The sequence below is a fragment of the Miniopterus schreibersii genome (genome assembly GCF_964146895.1).
Source record: "Miniopterus schreibersii genome assembly, chromosome: 18".
Lineage (NCBI taxonomy): Eukaryota > Metazoa > Chordata > Mammalia > Chiroptera > Miniopteridae > Miniopterus > Miniopterus schreibersii.
Genome location: NC_138121.1, coordinates 9,793,666 through 9,814,203, shown reverse-complemented (window position 1 = coordinate 9,814,203; position 20,538 = coordinate 9,793,666). Strand labels below are relative to the sequence as shown.

General features: G+C 44.8%; 1 protein-coding gene across 3 annotated transcripts in view; it reads left to right on the top strand.

The window, feature by feature from the left end:
• PRSS54 (serine protease 54) overlaps positions 1–20,451 on the top strand; it is a 24,770-nt gene extending 4,319 nt beyond the window's left edge. The window contains exons 2-7 of one of the 3 annotated variants that reach the window (XM_081119653.1): positions 12,966–13,184; positions 13,304–13,395; positions 14,835–15,009; positions 17,717–17,975; positions 18,515–18,646; positions 19,702–20,451. In XM_081119653.1, the coding sequence (XP_080975779.1) occupies positions 13,338–13,395; positions 14,835–15,009; positions 17,717–17,975; positions 18,515–18,646; positions 19,702–20,265 (1,188 nt within the window). In that variant the 5' untranslated portion in view covers positions 12,966–13,184; positions 13,304–13,337 and the 3' untranslated portion in view covers positions 20,266–20,451. The remainder of the gene's footprint in view (positions 1–12,965; positions 13,185–13,303; positions 13,396–14,834; positions 15,010–17,716; positions 17,976–18,514; positions 18,647–19,701) is intronic. The other 2 variants (XM_081119652.1, XM_081119654.1) reach the window with 2 other exon arrangements.
• Positions 20,452–20,538: the final 87 nt, after the last annotated feature.

Sequence of the window (20,538 nt, the reverse complement as noted above, 5' to 3'; positions counted from 1 at the left end):
CCAGTCAGGGCACGTACAAGAGTCAACCAACAAATGCATAAATAAGTGCAGCGACAAATCAGTCTCTCTCCCTCCCCTCCATCCCCCACCCTCTCTCTCTGTCTGTCTCTCAAAAATCAATAAAAAATTTAAAAAAGCTATGATAGAGCCATGTCCAGAATGTTACGGAGGCTCAGAAGGAGTGGTGGATTCTGACCTGGAGAGAAGAGGGCTTTACAGAGGAGCAGGCATAAGAATGGGGCCCTTGAGTATGAGTAGCAAGCCCACAGATATTCGTAGGAGTCATTCTAGATCCAAGGATCAGCTTCAAGCAAAGATGTGGGATTGTTTAAGTTTAACAAAATTAATAATAATTTCCTAGCAGTACTATCTAATAGTCTGTGTTCCCATCTCCAGTCGTCCTCCAAGTATTTGTCATGCAGTTAATCTTCCAGGAGCCAATCAAGGGTATTCCTTGCATTTGATTGCTATAACCTTTTAAGCAGACCCACTACCTTTCCCCTTAACCCCCGTGTCACTGACTTTTTCAAGAGGCAGATTCTGTTCTGGTTGTCTATATAAAGAAATTTTAAAACACTCCAAAATTTACTGACTAAAACAACTATTTTATTATATCTCACAGTTTCGTGTATCACAAATTCAGGCAGGGCTAAGTCAAGTGGTCCTTTTGTTTCACTTGACTGAGACAGTCGCTTAGTAGTATTCATTTGGTAGATAGACTGGTCTGGAGGGTCCAAGATGGCTTCACTGTCATATCTGGTACCACTCGGGGTAACTGCGTAAAGGGCACATGGATCTCTCTGTGTCATTTTTATAATTGCACGTAAACCTACAATTATCTAAAAAAAAAAGTTTAGTCCTAGCCAGTTTGTCTCAGTGGTTAGAGTGTTGGCCCTCAGACTGAAGGGTCTTGGATTAGATTCCGCTCAAGGGCACGTACCTGGGTTGCAGGCTCAACTCCCGGGGGGGGGGGGTGAGTGCGGGAGGCAACCAATCAATGTGTCTCTCTCACATCGATGTTTCTCTCTCTCTCCCGCTCTCTCCCCCTTCCACTGCCTCTGAAAGCAATGGAAAAAATATCCTCGGGCGAGGATTAAAATAATAATAATAATAAATAATAAAAATGAAAATTTAAAAAGTTTGATTTGCAAAAGCAAGATGCAGAACAATGTGTGTACCATGCTACCATTTTTGTAAAAATGGAGGCCATCTATTTATAGGTATGCTTGTCTTTGCATAGACTATTTCTAGAAAGATATTAATAAAAATGGTAACTTGTTTGCTCCAGGGGGGACTAGGATATTGAGGGTCAGGGGAGGAGGTCACAGTTGACATTTTCAACCTGTGCGTATGTTACTTTTACACTTTACAAAAACACCAAGAAATTAAAAAAAAAAAAGCAAATGTGAAGTTTAAATATATATTTTTGTAGGAAAAGCAAAGGCGAGTCCCTTACAAGCGCCAGCAGCAGGCAGGCCTGTCCGAAGGCCCCTTGCATCTCCTGTTTTTTAAGTTCAGGGTGGGAGAGCCGTCACTGCACCATTTGCCAACGTTCTGCTGCTGACTGTATAGACAGCCCTGTGACTTCGCTTCGAGCCAAATGGTTCAGTCCCAGGGGAAGTTTTTCTCTTCTGAAATATCATTACACATAATTTAAAATTTCAAATCAGTCATCAGTCCCAGCCACGTAGGTGTTCTTATGTATTAACATGTGGAGCTGCAGGCTCTGCTGAAGGTAATAAAGGCCCACGCTTCCAGGCAGGAACCAGGAACCCCCTCTGCTCATTCCGATCCTTGCAATGCAGCAACTCATGGCTGATGGGTTTTGTAGAAACAGACCCAGTTGCCTGTTTACTCAATTTACGATGATCGATATCGCACCATCATTACTGACTTTTAACTTCTTTGCAGTTGATCTTATTTACCCAATATTTGTTGGTTAAACCTCCTTTTAGGAGATAAGCATTTTTATTTAACAAAAATAGAAAAATTAACTGAACAGCCTACAAAAGTACACTTTTAAAATATCCTGCATCCCACATTGCCAGTAGACAAAAGGCATTGTCACACAGTTGAAACTTAAAATGTGAGATTTAAAGTACAAAGGTATGATTTGACTCTATGATGAGCAGATCAAGTCCTTATATTTTTAAAAATTCTCTTCCCTTCCCCCATCTCGAGAGCCACCAAAGACCTAAGATATTTCAGACCTGAAAGATGCTCAACTCTGAGAGTGCTCAGCAGTTGGGAACCAATGCAAATAGAACCTGACACCGCCCCAAAACCTACTGTTCTTGTTCTATCTCACAACAAGCCATGTTGCAGATCGTGATAAACATAAACCTCGTTGGCTGTGCTGACAGTAATGCCAGAAAAATGTGTCCAATGCCAGAAAAATGTGTCCAATGCCAGAAATGGAGCATTCAGGTTTCCTGCAAGCAACGCAGCATGAAGAAAGTATATAGAAAAGTGATACCTTGGGCAGTTAGTACATTTAGAAATAATGCACAAAAACACTAGGGAAGAAATAAACCTCAGCTTTCCTGAAAATGCATCATTTTTAATAAAGTTTCTTGTTAATGGAAAACCCTCTTGGCTGTGTAGTAGTTAGATCTTGGATGCAACTTTGGAATTTACAAATGAAGGCCGGGATTAGGCAAAACCAAATCCTATGGAGGGTGAGTGTGTGTAAGGGAGTTGTCTTCAGTGTCCCATTTGGGCAAGGACTCTGTCACTGGAAATTGGACCCTCCGTGAGGACGTCTGAGAGCCACCTCTCGTTAGCCTGCTCAGTCCTCAGAGGCTGTGTGAGAGGGGCCATCGTTCCTGGAACAGCAAAATCATATCATTGTTAGGCAGAGAGGGGAAAAATCCAAGTGTGGAGAGTCCTATTCAATTTTGTAGAACCAAACTGTCAAGTTAACAGAGCTTCTCGGTGAGTCAGACCCCATTAGAGCATATGGCACTTGGCTGTTGTAGGTACCGGCCGCGACTCAGAAATGCTTACACAGCCACATGGAGCCATATATTAAGAACTACCTGTGCATTGTCGGACGGATTTAAAAGCTTGCAGAGTGGTATGCAGCTGACAGACCAGCCAGAACTTATGGAAGTTACTTTCTTTTTTTGTGAAATCTTTGGGAACTTGCATTTGATGAGAGCTTATGAAAGCGAATTCATAGATCAAGAAAAGCTGCAGCTTTATTCAAATCTAAGTCTCTGTAGGGAAAATACTGACTCAGAAATGTATTGATTCTGTTTCATCGAACAGTTTTTTTCTGGCTCAAGTAATCTTTTTAAAAAAATAGACGACAGTGTGGTATAGTGGTTGAGAGCACAGACAGTGGAATCCAACTGACATGAGTTTGAATCCCAGGTCAGTCTCTATGAGATGTGAGATGTTGAGCAAATTCCTAGTTTGTAAAGTGAGAAAAATATAGTGCATAACATTGAGAGTCTCCCACCCCTAGCAATCACCATTCTACTTTGTGTGTCTGTAAATCTCACTACTTACTCTAGGTGCCCCAGACACATACCTCACCTTTATTGAGACATATAAATACGGAAAATCATGCATATTTAATGTGTATGTTTTAATGAGCTTGGATATATGCTTATATCCATGATACCATCACCTCCTCTATCAATAAAATAAACAAATCCATCACCTCCAAAAGCGTCCTTGTGTCCCTTTACTTTTGTGGGTGTGTGTATGTGGTAAGAACATTCCACCTGAGGTCTATCCCCCGATATTTGCAGTACCCAACTGGCACCATACATAGTTATTACAGTATTATTGACTATATTTCCTATGCCTATCCCCATGACTACCAATCTGTACTTCTTAATCTCTTCAGCTTTTTACCCCTTCCCCCAAACCCCCTCCCGTTTAGAAACCATCAACCTGTCTCTGTATCTATGAGTCTGTTTCTGTTTTGTTTGTTCATTTATGTTGTTTTTTAGATTCCACATATATATGACTGAAATCATACGATATTTATTTTTCTCTGACTGACTTATTTCATGTAGCATTATACCCTCTAGGTTCATCCATTCTGTTGCAAATGGTAGGATTTTGTTCTTTTTTATGGCCAAGTAATATTTCATTGTATAGATGTACCACAGCCTTTTTATTCACTTGTCTATTGATGGGCACTCAGGTTGCTTACATGGGATTTTTTTTAATTGAAAAAAATGTTCATAGCACTGGCTAAGTTTCTACTTTTGGTAGGTGAAAGACTCTGCCATCCAGATGCCTAGGAGTGTTTGCAGTCCTCATGATGCAACTAGAGTGCTGTAGGGAATAATTTTATTTCCAGAGTCTGTGCTAGAAGAGCTCAAAGAGTGTGTTAAAGATGTAAGTACTGTGTATTGGATTTTCAGATTGTCTGTGAAATCATGAAAGTCTCCGTAAATCGTACAAAAACACAAAAGTCTTTAAAGAGTGGCATGCTCTCTGTCCTCGGTTTTCATTCGAGCTGCCATGCAGCCCTCTGTAGAGAAATGACCCTGGACTCAGTGAGCACCGAGGTTTGGGGAGGTGAGCAGCCATGGTCGTGTGCCTTGCATTCTTTTAGGGGTTAAAATCCTTCTGAAAGGTGCTGGGTGGGTTGAGCCTTTGTGATTTGTTTGGTGGTACTCTGAAAATCTCTGTTCCTAATTTTAGAACCGGCAGCTGTCACTGCTGTGCGCTAACAAATTGGTAATTTTCCATTCCCCTCGCTTACTTGGATCCCCTTAATATATCTAATTACTCTGAAAAAACCTCTAACTTGGTCTTCTCACTTTTTTAACCCCAAGTAAGGATTTGCATGTCATATAGTCTATCATTTAGTATTTCGTCATTTCTGTCAGTTCTTCATTGCTTTAAAAAAAATTAAAAGCTTCTCTTCTTCAAACACAAGTTATCACCTTTTATTTCACCTTCCTACCCTCTACATTATTACTGTAATATAAACACTCTTACATTATTTGACAGACAGTCTTAGCACACCATGTTTTATAGGATATGGCATTCAATACCTTTCATCTTCATAACTGCAGATTGCATTTTATTTATTTACTCACTTATTTTTTAGGATCCCATGGGTGCTCCTAGAATTCCTTGGAGGTGTTTTATGGGTATCATAACTTTATTTTTCTATTGTAATTTTTTGTGGTCTGGGATTTGTTTCAAAAGTATCCAGATGGAGGGGAAGGGGCTAATGGGCTAATGAAAAAAGACTGGTCATGGTAACTGTTGAAGTGGGTGGTGGGAACATGGTGGTTCATTATACTACTCTCTCTGCCTTTATGTATGCTTGAAATTTTCCAAAGTAAAAAAGTTAAAATTTTTTTTTTCCAAAAGATTATTTCTAACAATCTTCCTTTAATAAAGATGACCCTGATAGCAGAAATGTTGCCACCTACAGATAGAAAATATATTACACTTTTTACTAGGATAGCTTGCAACAGCAAGAAGAAAATTTTTATTATAATCTTTATCTCCAACCTAGAAAGTGCTAACTCTAAAATGTTGTTGATCCCAGGTCAGTGTGGCTCAGTTGGTTGAGTGTCATCCCATGCACCAAAAGGTTGCTAGTTCCATTCTGGGTCAGGGCACATGTCTGGGTTTCGGGCTCCATCCCCAGTAGGGGGCGTGCAGGAGGGTTATTAATGTTTCTCACTCTCTCCTCTCCTTTCCTCTCTAAAATCAATAAAAACATTTTTTTTTTTTTTAAAGAGAGAGACTTGAAGTGCAATCCCCAGCCATTTAATACCCTTGGCCTTTGTGAAATAGTGGCTTTTGAGGGTGTTTTGCTTGTTTTGACAGTGACAGAGAATTTATATCAAATAGAATCTTACCTTTGATCTCCAGGGCAGAAACGCACTCAGGCTAAGGAGGTCCCTTCTCAGCCTCCTGGGTTCACGGCCATCCATCAGATGCTGCAAAAAGAGCAGCTGGAACCCCAAGTCTCAGTGATGCAGAAATAATGGCCCAACACTATCACACAGGGTGGGTGACACCGCAGGCAGGCACTTTCCTGTTCTAATTTTCCTGAGTGCCCCAGCTGGCTGCCCTTCAGAGCCACAGTAAATGTAGAATGTCGCAAGCAAGAGTGCCACCTACCGGCAGGAATGATCATTGCGCACCAACCCACGGGGGCGTTTGATTGGCGGGTGGCTGGGGTGGAAATCTTTTAAGTTTTCACTGGCTGGACTTTCTTGGACTATGGATGGGTGATAACATGTATGTGGTCACCTCAGGAAGTGAATGAAAGCCCAAAACTTACCCACTTGAGGGACAAATGTTCCCATTCTTATTGCAACTCCCCTGGAATCCTCTGGAACAACTTGTGTTTTATAAACTCACCTTGTAAAATAGAAGATCTAAAAAGATGTCACGGGTCATTAAGTTTTAAATATCAATATAACACATAATTTCTTCCACAAAACACGTTGCTTTGGAGGGGCCATGGGAATGACAAAAACCGTCATTATAAGGAAGTGAGATGCCGTCAGTGGCCCGTTTTCACCCAGCACTGCATGTGCCCAGTGCCAGGCTGTGTCCTTGTGAACCACACATGTTCACCAGGTCCCTCTCCTCGAAGACCACACAGGCTAGCAGTTAGCGTACACCATATTTTATCACTACAACATGCCCAGTGAATATCCTTTTAAGATCCTTCTTAAAACTCTGTGTGGGAGCAGCATCTGTGCAGATCGGCATGTCATTCCTCTCCTGACACGTATTTTTCGAGAGAATATTTATAAATTTGAGCACACACTTAGAAGTCAAACAGATCTGGGTTTGCACCCCAGCTCTGTTACTTACTGTGTGACCTTGGCCAATAAATGTGAAAGATATTATGTATTTTTTGAAGTACAATAGTTTGTGTTAATTATCATGGAAGGTTTTTAAAATTACTCTGCTTTTTGAGCTCCACAGAAGGGCTGTTTGGTCAATGTTCCTTCATATATAAAAGTAATGTGTGCGTATTCAAGAGAAAGCACACAAGAAAGCAAACGATCCCTGTCTCCTCCCCCACCCCACCCCCTTTTTTTTTTTTTAATTGATTTTGAGAGAGAAACATCGTTTTGTTGTTCCGCTTAGTTATGCATTCACTGATTGCTGCTTGTGTCCAAACCGGGGATCGAACCTGCAGCCTTGTCATATCTGGACAATACTCTAACCAGCTGAGCTACCCAGCCAGGGCCCTCGCATTCTTAATATGCCCCTCAGGGGTGTGGATGTGGTCTGTCAGGCATTTCTACATCTCTTTTTTTATTATGTGCTTTAAAAAAAACAAGACCAGAAATGAACCCACACTGTACAGCCTGTTTTATAGATTGCTTTTCTCCTCTAACAATAGCTGGCCAGGGTCTTTTGGGGGTCCAGGCAGAGTTGTGCCCCCTTCTGCGTACTGACAAGAGTCCTGTCCATGAGGAATTTGTTCTTTATGACAGAGGGAGCCTTGAGCACAGCCGTCTTTATTAGGAAACGCAGTCCTCAAGCCACCAATGCACTTTCCAAGGGGAGCCTTAGAGAAGAGCAGTTTTTGTCCTTTGTAAAGCACCAGCCTGTGGCTGCGTGCTATGTGCCTTGAACCCACGGAAACTCCAAACCTCCCCAGGCAGCAAGAGGGTCCTGGGTGGAAGAGAGCAGGAGGGTGTGGGTTTGCTGCAAGATCAGATTCTTGTCATTGGGGGACCCCAGAGCCCCAGTAAAGCATGTTTAGGTCACACTTTCCATTGCCTCTGGGTCTTTGGTCATTGACATTGAGAATTATGATGACAAATTGATTTATGCTGAGGTAAAGTTCCCGCCAGGAAAACTAGTTGTAACATTCATTGGGCACGCTCAAGCAATGATGTCTCTTTAGTGTAATGAGTTAGTTCTACGGAATGCATCTCATTTATGCTTCTATGTGGAGACCTGTGCAAAACAATTTCTGCTGGATCACTTGTTAATATTTTTTAAATTGGACACAATTTAAATTTCTATCAGCAGGGCAATGAAGAAATAAACTGAGGCATATTCATAGTCTAGGATACTAGAGAGCAATTAAAATGGAGTAGATCTTATTGCTGAGTGAGAGTGCAAGCAGCAGAATGTTACACGTGGTTTGAGACTGTTTGTTGTTGTTGTCAGTCCTCACCTGAGGATATTTTTTGCATTGATTTTTTTTTTTTTTTAAAGGGAGTGGAAGGGAACGGGGGGGGGAAACATGGATGTGAGAGAGATACATTGATTGGTTGCCTCCTCCTGTGCACACCCTGACCGGGGCCAGGGAATGAACTTGGAACCCAGGTATGTGCCCTTGATTGGGAATTGAACCCTCAACCCTTCCGTGCACAGGCTGATGCTCTAACCACTGAGTCACACCGGCCAGGGCAAGACTTTTAAAAACATACAAAATGCTGCATATTGTGTATGGATATGTGTGTGATTTTAAGTAAAAGTGTAAAAAATAATACCAGAGGTCATGGCAGTGATGGCCTGGGGGAGGAAGATGGGAAGGACTGCACACCTGGGCCACACAGAGGACTTTGCTAGCACCTGTGATATTAATTTCTTTCATTTTTATTGTGGTTAAGAAAAAGGAGGAAAACTAACAAAATTTACCATCTTAACCATTTCTAAGTTTACAGTTCGGTAGTGTTAAGTATATTCACATTGCTGTGAAACAGATCTCCAGTGCTTTTTTCATTTTACAAAACTAAAACTGTCCCCACTGAACAATACCCCCCCCCCCCCCCATCAGCCCCTGGCAACCACCATTCCACTTTCTATAAATTTCACTACTCATAAGTGGAATCATAATTGTCCTTTTGTGACTGGTTTATTTTACTTACCGTATGTCCTCAACCCCCATGCGTGTTGTAGCAAGATTTCCTCCTTCTAAAGGCTGAATAATATTCCATTGTATGTCTACTCTACAGTCTTTCTTTTTTTTTCCCCACCCATTCATCTTTGGATGGACACGGGTTGCTTCCACCTCTTGGCTACTGTGATTAATGCTGCACCAGAGACCTTAACCTGGGCCAGGAGGTCTCTAGGTCCAACATTTTAAGATTAAGTCCAAACCTCCCAGTGTCCTCCTGACTTAGAAATCTTCAGAGCCTGAATACACAGAAGCTCATGCCTGTTTTGGACTTTTCCATCCTTCTTTGTAGACAGCAAAATTTTCTTTCTTACACAGATTGTGTATAAGCTGGGGTCACTGATGGGATCTGGCCATGGCTGCCCCCTTTAAACAGGGTCCCTGCTCTCTAGTCCCCCAGTTCCCGCTGCTCCCGATTCATCCAACCTACAACGCTGATGAGTATCTGCGACATTTTAGCATCAAATCAGTTTTGTTGCTTTCTCATAGTAGTGTTAAGAGGAACATGAGCCCTAGCCGGTTTGGCTCAGTGGTTTGAGTGTCGGCCCACTTACTGGAGGGTCTCAGGTTCGATTCCAGCCAAGGGCAAGTACTTTGGCTGTAGGCTGCAGGAGGCAACCAGTCGATGTCTCTCTCTCTCACATCGATGTTTCTTTCTCTCTCTCTCTCTTCCCCTTCCACTCTCTCTGAAAAGCAATGGATAAAATATCCTCAGGTGAGGATTAAAATAATTAAAAAATAAACCATAGTAAGAACTGTAACCAGCATCTGTAAAAGATGAGCAATGAAGAATTTGTGAAAAAAACGATTACAATTTCAAAAAGATTTGGTTTTGAATGTGTGTAGGCGATACTGTTGTATGACTGGTGTGTGATGTATGTCACCCAGTTGTAGATTTAAATGGGATAACATTGCTGCTTTTCAGTGATGGCTGCTGCCCTTACTGTTGAAGAGACATTATTAGGCAACAGTCACTTATCAGACATGTGATAAAAATCCTTAGGCAGAAAAGCTACTCCAAGCACTAGACCAGCAGATCAGTCAAGTTTTCTTTGGTCAGAAGCAACAGAAACTGCTCCTGAGTCTTATGCAGGAAAGAAGTTTGCTGGTGGGATCTGAGCTAGTTCACAGAAGAGCTGGGTCTCAGGATGAGACAGCTGTTTTGTTCTTCCTGCTCTTTGGCTCAAGACCCAAATTCCAGGAATGGGAGGATCTGATGGGCCTGGCTCGGGTCACAGGTCCACCCCCAGGGGAATATCAGGCCTGTGTGGTGTTACTGCTCCAATTCACAAAAATGAGGGGATGACTAAAAGAGTATAAAAATAGTGATGGAAAATAGAAGCATATCAGAAAAACAGTGGCTAGGGTTCAAGTGGGATTCACTTACACTGGGATAAGTGATGAGAGTATGATGAATTTGAGTAAGCAGCCAAAAATCTGTGTATTCAAAACCAAACAATAGCAACAGAAATAACCCAAAAGTAAATTAAGAAGACCAACAGTGACTACCTGGGAATTACATTTTCCTCTACTGAAAATTCATTAGTTCAGTTTCTAGTGTGTGGTCTATTGTCAAGCTCCATCCCTTTCAGCTTTGACCATCACTGCAGACTAGGTGGTCTCGAAAGCCTTCTCATTGCAAAACAGTGCGGAGGACACACCCTTTGAGTTACCTTTGCTCTCACAAACTTTAGGAAAAGATTCCAAGAAAAGTGAGCTGAGGCCTGAGCTGTCAACATCTGGGAGAGGAAAGGTTGCCTTAGGGCAGGTGCTGTCAGCTGCATAGCTGTAAGAATACTAGTGGAGAGGGTGGGGAGTGGTACCCTCTGGTGACCAGAGACAGAAGCAAACTAGAAGAAAGTGGACCCAGTTAAACCCATAGGATGCCCATGGATTAAGAACAAGAAACTAACAATCATTACAAAGGCGTGTGGGGAGGCAAGCCACTTCGTAAGAGTTAGCAGATAAAGCCAAAAAGACAAATGCATTTAGAGTTCCCCCCACCCCTCAAATAGGTCTTGGAATTGCCGGATACCAAATATAGAACAGATACATATTCAATGGTTGAAGAAATAAAGGATGCAATATGAAGATGAAAACCAATAAGATACCATCAGAAATAAACAGGGAGACTTTAAAAATGGATCTTCCAGAAATAAAAATATTTCTTTGAGTTTTAAAAAAGCTCCAGAGGATGGGTGAACAGCAGCAGATTTGACATAGACAGAGAGAATTAGTGAACTGGAAGGCAAATATACAGTAATCACCCAGAAAAGAGCACAGAGTGACAAAAAGATAAAAATATGAAAGGGTAAGAGATATGAAGGATAGAAATTAGAAAGTCTAACATGTCTATATTGAGTCCCAGAAGTAAAGAGAGCCTGAAGAAATGGTAATATTTGATAATGGCTGAGATAGTTTAAGAATCTCTAAGAATATATATACACAAAGCCAGGAATGATAACATATCCTAAACTGAATAAATAAAAAGAAATTCATGACCCAACTCACCTCAGTGTAAACATAGTACACCAAAACCAAGAAGGTCTTAAAAAGGGCAGAGAGAAAGGGTAGATCATTTATAAAGAAACAATTTGACTGAGGGGAGACATCTCAAAACAATGCAATCCAGGGGACAGGGGGAAAACATCGTAAGAGAATTGAGAGGAAATAACTCTCAGCCTTTCCACCTGGAGAGCTCGGGTCACTCCTTCATCCTGGCAGGGTGACTGTGAACTATGAACGAGAAAATGTGAAAGCTGGTTGAGACCTGCTATATGGAACACACTGAAGGACTAATTCCCATTTCTTCCACTGCCAACCATCTTTCCCATTCCGCCCCCCAAGCAGAAGCCACGCCCCCACTCGGTGTTAGAGGTGATTGAGGATGGTGAGGCGCCGAGGGCACCAGGGGAACCTTGTGGGGGAGGAGATAGTGGCTCCTGAGTCAGGCTTCCCTCTGTATCCAGCCGTCCTCCTTCCCCCAGCCATTCATTCATCTACGGGTCCAATACATATTTCCTGAGTGCCCGTGCCAGCAGCCTGCAAGCCCTCTGAGTCCATGGAGTTACATCTTCCCACCACGTTGTCAACACGTTCCTCAATCCTGGCATTTGCCCTGAAACCAAAGACTCTCGCAGTGGGCGAGTGCAGCTCCCATGTGACCAAACAATTCAACAGAGCCTCGTCGGGTAGCTTGGTTTGGAGCCGCTGAAGACAACTGGGCTGAGCCTCCAGGAAACCATGCTGGGGGTGTGAAAATGCCGACAGGGATTGGAAAAACCAAACCCACCCTAGTCATGGGCTTCCTCCGTCCAGTCTGAAACTCGGGTATAGACACAGGGCGGGTGCTGAGGAGGTAGACAGAACAGGGCCGCAACTGGACAGGACTTTGCCATCCAACAAAAGGGATGTCTTTCTTCTTGGTCAGACCCGGGGACAGCCAGGCTTCCTGAATAGCCCTGCCAAGTTTAGGAAACAGGCAGGCTTTTCATCTTGGCTCCTCTTGCGTCCCCATGTCCAGACGTTTTCCTGGCGACACCATGGTAACCGTGATGCCACAATGGGACATTCTTCCCAAGGTGGTAGAAGGAATCCCTCTACTGGGCTCTGCTGTGTAAGGTCAGAGTGAGCTCATTTCTCCTTCAGCAGAAGCAGTTCACAGAAGAACTCGGAGAACCACCCGGACGGCAAGAAGCACCCGGTGTCATGAGTGGACCATGGTGACTGGGAATGGCACACATGGGTTCCTCAGGCTCTGTGCATTGTTTGAGGCAAGGGTAGGCCTGGAGGTATGGTGCATGGTGAAGACTTAGACCTGAGCTTGGATTCCAGCCTCACCACTTGGCAGCCTTGTGCCTTTGGGCAGGCATCTCAATGTCTCAGTGTCAGTTTCTGAATCTGTAAAATGGGGTAATGATAGCGTCTACTTCCTACTTCCTAGGGTTATTGTGTGAATGAATGGAGCGGAATGCCGGGGCTGTGTCTGTGTACAAGCATGAGCTGTCCCGGTTAAATGCAGCACTGTTGATGCCAGCAGTGTTTGGTAGGAGGGATAAAACCAGCATGAGCTCGCACTAAACCCATTTCTTTCTTTCGGCAGCATTTTATAGCTACAGAGTTAAGGCAAGGGTTGAATTCTACGAGTCAAAGGACACTTTTCTGAGACCCGACTCGGGGAAGCCAGGGACCCTGGCTAGATCGACAGGCGTGAGCAGCCTCCTCTCCTCGGGCCATCTCACAGGTCCCAACAGGATCTCGGTGCTGGGCAGCTGGTCCCTGCCTCTTGACTGCAGGGAACCGAGCCATAGGGACGTGGCAGGTCTGCTCTTCACAGCCTGGATGCTTTGTGGGTGGGAAGGAAAGGGCCTGGGCCTCCTGTGCTGGGGGATGTCACCACTTTGGGGAGGAAAGGAAAAGTGCGTGCTATTGTCTTCACAGCTGCCCATGGTGTCTGCTGCGGCTGTGCTTGGGGATGGCGGAGATGATGGGGATGCTCTTGGTGCTGCTCTGTGCCTCCCATGCTTCTGCCAGTGAGTGTGCCGCCCTCTTCCGTTACCACTTACCAATCCTGGAATACAGGGCAGGGGGCATCATCCCAGAGAAGCAAATGGTCCTTCTTGTTCAGAGAGGGACTCTGGGGGAAGATGACTCAGAGCGCTTTGCTCTAGCAGCAGGCCTCATTGGTTGGAGCCAGCAAAGTGGACTGTGGGGCGTGGATGTAGGAAACTGGCTTCAGCCGTGCGGTGTCAGGGTTAATCCTCCAGGGAGAGTGCAGTTAGGAAAATAAACCTCAGGCTACGGGGAGGCCCACTGGACAGAGGAGTCAGCGTGAGGCCGGCCTCCCCACTCACAGTTCCCACCTTGCTCTTCCTGTGGCGTGTCCCCCAGGCACTGGCAGGTGGAGGTGTCCTCCCAGAGCCTGGTACGCATGGGAACCAGGCCTTTCCTGTGTTTCTACTTCAGCATTATCATTTTCATGAAGCCTTTTTTCATTAAATTAAAAGACTACGCTGCTAAATTCACCCCCAATTGCAGAGTTGGGCCTGGGAGCAAGGAGGGGCTTGAAGGCTGCTGAGGCCTGTTGGCAGAAATGTCAGCTGCAGTGCCCTCCCTGACCTCCAGGTTGTCCAGGACTCAGATTCCCACCTAGACAGGAGCAGTGGTGGCTGGAACAGAGGCTGTGAGGTTCTGAGAGTGTATGGAGTTTGGATTCATCTGGACTGGCCCTGTGTCCCACCAGCTGTGTAACCAGGGCCGGTGCTCACCGCTCTAAGGCTGTTTTCTCACCCGTACACACAGAGTGACGCCATCCACGGCCAGCTCTGTTGGAGGGACCGCATGAAGTAGTGTGTGTCAGCAGTTCTCAGACTTGGCGGCCTTGGAATCCCTTTATACTCTTAAAAATTATTGAGGACCCCCAAAGAGCTTTTGCTTATGGATTTGTATCTTTCCATAGTTATTGTATTAGAAACCAAAGCTGGGAGAAATTCAAAACACAAGGACATACATGTTCACACATGCTCTTAGCCATCAGAGCCATGACAGCATGGAGCCTCTGGAAAATTCCATTGCATGTTAGTGAGAGAGTGGAAGTGAAGAAAGAAAATACAGTCTTAGTATCCTTATGAAGATGGTTTTAATCCTAGAGACCCTGGAGAGGGCCTTGAGGACTCCCAGAGGTCCCAGGCTACACGCCAAGAACCGCTGATGTGGCTAAAGGTTTCAGATACTGCCTGGCGAGGGATTATCTGCAGGCTAACATTATTTCTGCATTCAAAGATGCCACCAAGAGTCTTTGATAGGGGAGGAGACCAACTAGAAAAAGAAACAGGGGTGGTAGGTAAAGTTAGTGGTGATCAATATGGAGAGCCAAAGTGAGATACCAACAGGAGGGGGTCCTGCGGTCCAATGCGGCCACCAACCCCTTGCCCCAGCAGTGAGTGTCGTCATCCCCCGCACACCCTCTCAGCAGGATGTGGCATCCAGAAATACCACGTTATAGAAGATTCCGAGGAGGGTTTGGTCAGCGAGATGGAGTTCCCATGGGTGGTGTCTCTGCAGAATTCCCGCCACACCCACCTGGCTTTCGGCAGCATCCTCAGTGAGTTCTGGATCCTCAGCGTCGCGTCCGCCTTTGAGCACAGGCCAGTACCCCTGTCTTTGGGGCCTTCACAGCCACCCCTGGGGTGGGATGGGGGGCTCTGTGTCCCCACTCAGCTTGGGGAGGCCTGGAAGATGGGTTCCTGGTGACAGGGTGACAAGGCTTTTTATTGGCTCAGCACGGCCATCACAGAAAAAGCTTAAAAGAAATACGCAAATCCTTTAAGAGCATTTATCTCTGGATGCTCACAAGCACATGATCGTTGTTTTCTTCTTTGAACCTCTCTGTGTTTTCCAAGTTCTTTACAGTAAATGTGCATTCTTTTAAACCAGGAAAAAAAAACCCAAACCTGCAAAAGTTATTAAAGGAATAACTCCTTTTGTAAAACATCTTACTTTTTGACCCAGTGATTTCACTTCTGGGAATCAACTTTAAAGAAATAATTTCAACCACTGGAAAAATTTTATGCACAGAGTTGTTCATAGGATGGTTAGTAAACAAAACACTGGAACATAATGTACAATTATCATGGATTAGTCATATTATTCTTTTATATATAATATATAGTGTATTATTAGTATATATTATGTAACATAATATATTACATAAATAGGGTTTTATTTATATGTTTGATAACATATATACTAATTATATGCTATACACACACACAGTATGGGGGAGAGAGTATAATTACTATGGCAAAACATTATAGTATAAGCTTTTGATGGAATATTGTGCAGCTGCTAAATTTTTTTATGTATGATTTATATTTTTTAATTGAAAATACATGTATTTAAATGAAAATACATGTACAAAGTACAATGTTCATGAGGAACCAAAGGATATACTAGGAAAGGCACTTCAGTTACTAGTATCCTTCCCTTCAGCTCTGTCACCAGTTTCTAGGGTATTCTTCCTTAAATACTCAATGCATTTATGGATATCTACATACCTATAGTTATCCACATAGCCTATATATCTATATGTCAGTAGGTCTATATCTACTGACAGAGGGAGAATTTCCTTCCCCCCCTTGTATCAGTCTGCTCTGGCTGCCATAACATAATATCACAGACAGGGTGGCTCAGATAACAGAAATTTATTTCCTACTGTTCTGGAGGCTGGAAGTCAAAGACCAAGGTGCTGGCAGGGATAGTTCTCCCGAGGGCTCTCTCCCTGGCTTGCAGACTGCCATCCCCTCAGGGTGTCCTCACATGGCCTTTCTTATGTGCACTCGCACTCCTGTTGTCTTCCTTGTCTTAAAAGGACACCAGTCCCATGGGATTAGAATCCTACCTTTACAACCTGATTTAATCTTAATTACCCCTTAAAGGCCCTGTCTGCAATACAGTCACATTTGGGGTTGGAGCTTCACAAATGAATTTTGGGGAACACAATTCAGTCTATAACACGCCCCCCTGCCCCCAATACAACTGGTAGCACACCGTGCACAGTATTTCCCTCAGCTCTTTCGCTCTGTCGTGGATGCTGGGAGGTCTTGTCTTATCAACACGGAGAGAGGGATCGCAATCTTTTCACCAGCTGCACAGTATCCCCTGACGGGTGCACCAGACGGCCCTCTGATGACGGAAGTCTGCCTGGTTTTCCATCTTTCACCAGAACCAAAAATGCCGTGGTAGATAACAGCAGCGCACGTCATTTCACACCCATGCGGGTTTATTGTAGCAGGAAAAACCCAGGTGGCGAAAGACTGGGCTAGGTCTTTGTTAATGTCCCTTTCATTTTGGTTGCTTTTCTCAGTCCTACCTTCTGGTGTCCCTTATTGTGTTTTTTGTGCTCTCTCTTTTTTTTTTTTTAAATCCTCACCCAAGAATATTTTTTCAATTGCTTTTCAGAGAGAGTGGAAGGGGGGGAGAGAGAAACATCAATGTGAGAGAGACACATTGGTTGCCTCCTGCACATGCCCCAGCTGGGGCCGGGGATGGAGCCTGCAACCGAAGTACGTGCCCTTGGTCAGAATCGAACCCGGGACCCTTCAGTCCGCAGGCCGACGCTCTAACCACTGAGCCAAACCGGCCAGGGCATGTGCTCTTTACCCTTCATGCTACTTTCCACTTGGCCTTTGTTTTGGTGATGGTTTATTTCTATTCTTTCTACTTTGTGGAGAAGCTTGTTAGGCAGCTTTCCCACCTCCGTGGCAGTAGGTACCATCTAGAACCCCTGCACACCTGCTGTCTTTCACAGCTTTTCTCAGCCCTTCCTCTGGTTCTGAGGTCTGGGTTCTCTAGTGTCTCTTGGTTTTAGGGTGTTTGCACTTGTTTTTCATTCTTGTTCATTTCTTGGGTGATTCCCAAGAGGAGAAAGGGAAAACTCTCAACTGAACTCCATCATCATTAAAATCAGAATTGCTTTGAAGTGTATATACAGAGTGTATAACACAGAAAGATGCTTGCATTAAAATTAAGATTACAACTTTGATATGACTACAACTATGTAAAAACAACAACTATGCATAGAAAAAAAGATAATCAGCCATAACATAGCAGATTGTCCTGAGGCGGTGGGATAAAGAATGTTAAGATAGAAGAATCCCCAAGGTTCTAAGGGCTCACAAGGGAGGGTGCAAGCCTAGGGGTTCAGGAAAGATTTCCTGGGACCAGGTCCAAAGGGTGAGTGAAACTTTGCCCGGGGAAGATGCGTTGGATGTGCTCCAGGCTGGAAAAATAGGAAACGTGAAAACGGGGAAGTATGAAGCTTGGCCTCTCAAGATTCCCCTGTCCTCTCTCTAGGACGGACGCCATCGCTATAGTCGGTATAGCGAAGATGAATGCCACAGTGATTTCTCACGAAGAGTATCCAGTTAATACCATCATCATCCATGAGGGCTTTGATAACGAAACAATGACCAATAACTTAGCCCTCCTGAAGACAGACACGGCGATGCATTTCAGCAGCCTGGTCGAATCCATCTGCTTCCTCCGCAACCAGCAGTACACGCCGCTGGCCTCGCGGAACTGCTGGGTGGCAGGATGGAATCCCACGTTTGCAGTTAATGCCTTCCTTCCCCTGGAGGCGGCTGTGTGTGACTTGGGTGGGCCACTCTAGGGCTTATCTTAATAATGCAGGTGGCTCGAGGTTCTAGAGTTGGACTGCACCCCTCACCTAATCGGTCAAGGCTCCCAGTGCTTGCCCTTTCTTACATTCGGTCCTTTGTCCTTCTAGTCCTACACCAAATTGGAAGGACATAGGCAGCTGGCAGCCTGAAATGAGTATGAGGTTATTCGAGGGGCCGGGGACATCATTCCCTGAATTAGAGCAAATTGCTCTCTTGTCTAAGCTTGTTTCCTTGGGCAGTATTTCCTAGACATGTTGAGAAAGGATAAGTCTGTTCTCTGCCTGTATTCACATTCAAGTTCAAAGTAAAAGTAGTTTTCAGTAAAACCTCAGACACAGGTTCTGATTTCTATGAGGAAAAGGGGTTTATCAGAACAGTACTCCCATCCGGGCAGGTGAGCTGCGGTTGTGTTGACTTAGGGGGTTCCTGTCTTCTTGTTAATAATTCTTGGGCTCTCCGTTGCATGGTCCAGACAGGAAATCAAATGACGATGAGTATCCTGAGAAAAATCTCCGTGCAAGACCTCGACCTGTGTCCCGCATATGAATCCCAGCAAATAGGATGCGGCAGTCACGTACAAGAGGAGACCCATACTGTCTGCCTGGTAAGGACATGATGGAGTGGGAGCTGAGTGCAGAGAGGGAACAGTGGTCGCTTCCAGAGATGGTGAACTCGTGAGGACGGGGACCGTTCACCTGGGATTCGTGGCTGTCGGGACTGTCTATGGTGGGTGGCACTTAGCAGAGAGCAAGTGCTCAATGAAACACCTGCTGAATGGACCGCCCAGTCACCGTTCTCAGTGTAACATGATTAGGCAATTCCACTTTCAAACTCAGGTAACTCGCCAGGGTCACATATCTACCTAAGTGTGCCAAGCTTCTACCCACGCACCTGAAGCGAGGTAAGGTCTGTGTGGCAGAATTCCCGAGTCCCTGAGGACTGCTGCCCTGGCGAAAGGCTGTGACTCTAGTCCAGTGCGTGTTCCCTGGGGAAGTGTGACCAGTGTGACTCTAGCAGGACTATGGGTGGGAGGGAGCAGCTTAAATAAAAGATGGAAATAAGAGAGAGAGGAGAGGGGAAAATGTGACCATTCCAGGCCAGAAAGGAGAGGAATGTCAACATTTGAAAAATGAGAAACCAAAAGAGGGAGAGGATTTAGTTCAAGTACTGGAAAGGAGCAAGACAGTGACATGCAAACCAGGAAGCTACAGGCACACTGCACAAGTCTACGGATAACTTGTATAATAGAAGGGAAAGTCATCTTGTTGAAGTTTGTGGTGGTGACTGCCTAGATCGGAAAGAGTATCCTATCATCTGCCCCATTCCCAGCTAGAACCAGTGTAAAACATTTCTAAAACAAACAGTAAATTGCACAAGGATATATTAAAATGTTTTTATTGATTTCAGAGAGAGGAAGGGAGAGGGATAGAGAGAGAGAAACATCAATGAGAGAGAAACCTTGATCAGCCGCCTCCTGCACGCCCCCTACTGGGGGATCAAGCCCGCAACCCGGGCATGTGCCCTGACCGGGAATCGAACTGGTGACCTCTTGGTTCATGGGTTGACGCTCAAGCACTGAGCCACACCGGCCGGGCACGCAATGATATATTAAAAACAAAAAGTTTTTATAGACCTGAAGCCTTCTGTCCTTTGTCACAGGGGGACCCAGGAAACCCACTGATGTGCCAGCTACAGCAGTCGAATCTGTGGGTACTGAGAGGAATCCTGTCCCAGGGTGGTGAGAAGTGCCCTGGCCTATTTCTGTACATCAGGGTGGAAGACTACAGCGACTGGCTCACATTCAAGACTAAGGCGACCAGCCTTCCCCTGTCCGCCTTCCACCAACACCGGGAGTTTTTCACTCCTTCCTACAGCTACTCAACACACACTACTGTGACACAGGAAAAATACTCTACGCCGGGCCAGGATTCATCAACCCAAACACAGTTCCAGGAACAAACAAACGTGACCATCTTCATGGCCATGTCTCCATGGGAAGAAACCAGCTCTACGGAGAGTGTAGAAGATGACGAAAAAGATGTAAGGGAGTTAGGCAATCCTGAGGATAGTGTGCAGTCCTCGTACTATGACTATTATAAAGAGGGTGTCAAGCAGATTGCTGAGCCTGCTTCAGGTCAGAACAGGTTACATCAGCCCCAAGAAATGACCTGGCTTTCCTTTGTGTTTGTTTTCTTTTGTAATGGTATAGAGTCTAGGAGCTGACTCTCCAAGTGGAAGAGTGAGCTCAGAATTGCTGAGTGCTGGGCATTCCCCACACTGTTTCGGTGTCTATTTTTGATTGCTGCCCCGGCCCAGCCCGCGGGTCTCTCTTCTCTGTCCCACTGCCACATACGGGAAGGTCACTTCCATTTGTGCTTGTGAACTAAATGTGGCCTAACAAGTCAAACCATCAGAGTGGCCTGTGGTTCTTTCAGTGTCAAAGGTTCCAGGGGCCAGGCTGGGACAACATCCACCACAGGCAGATGTGGCCTGGGA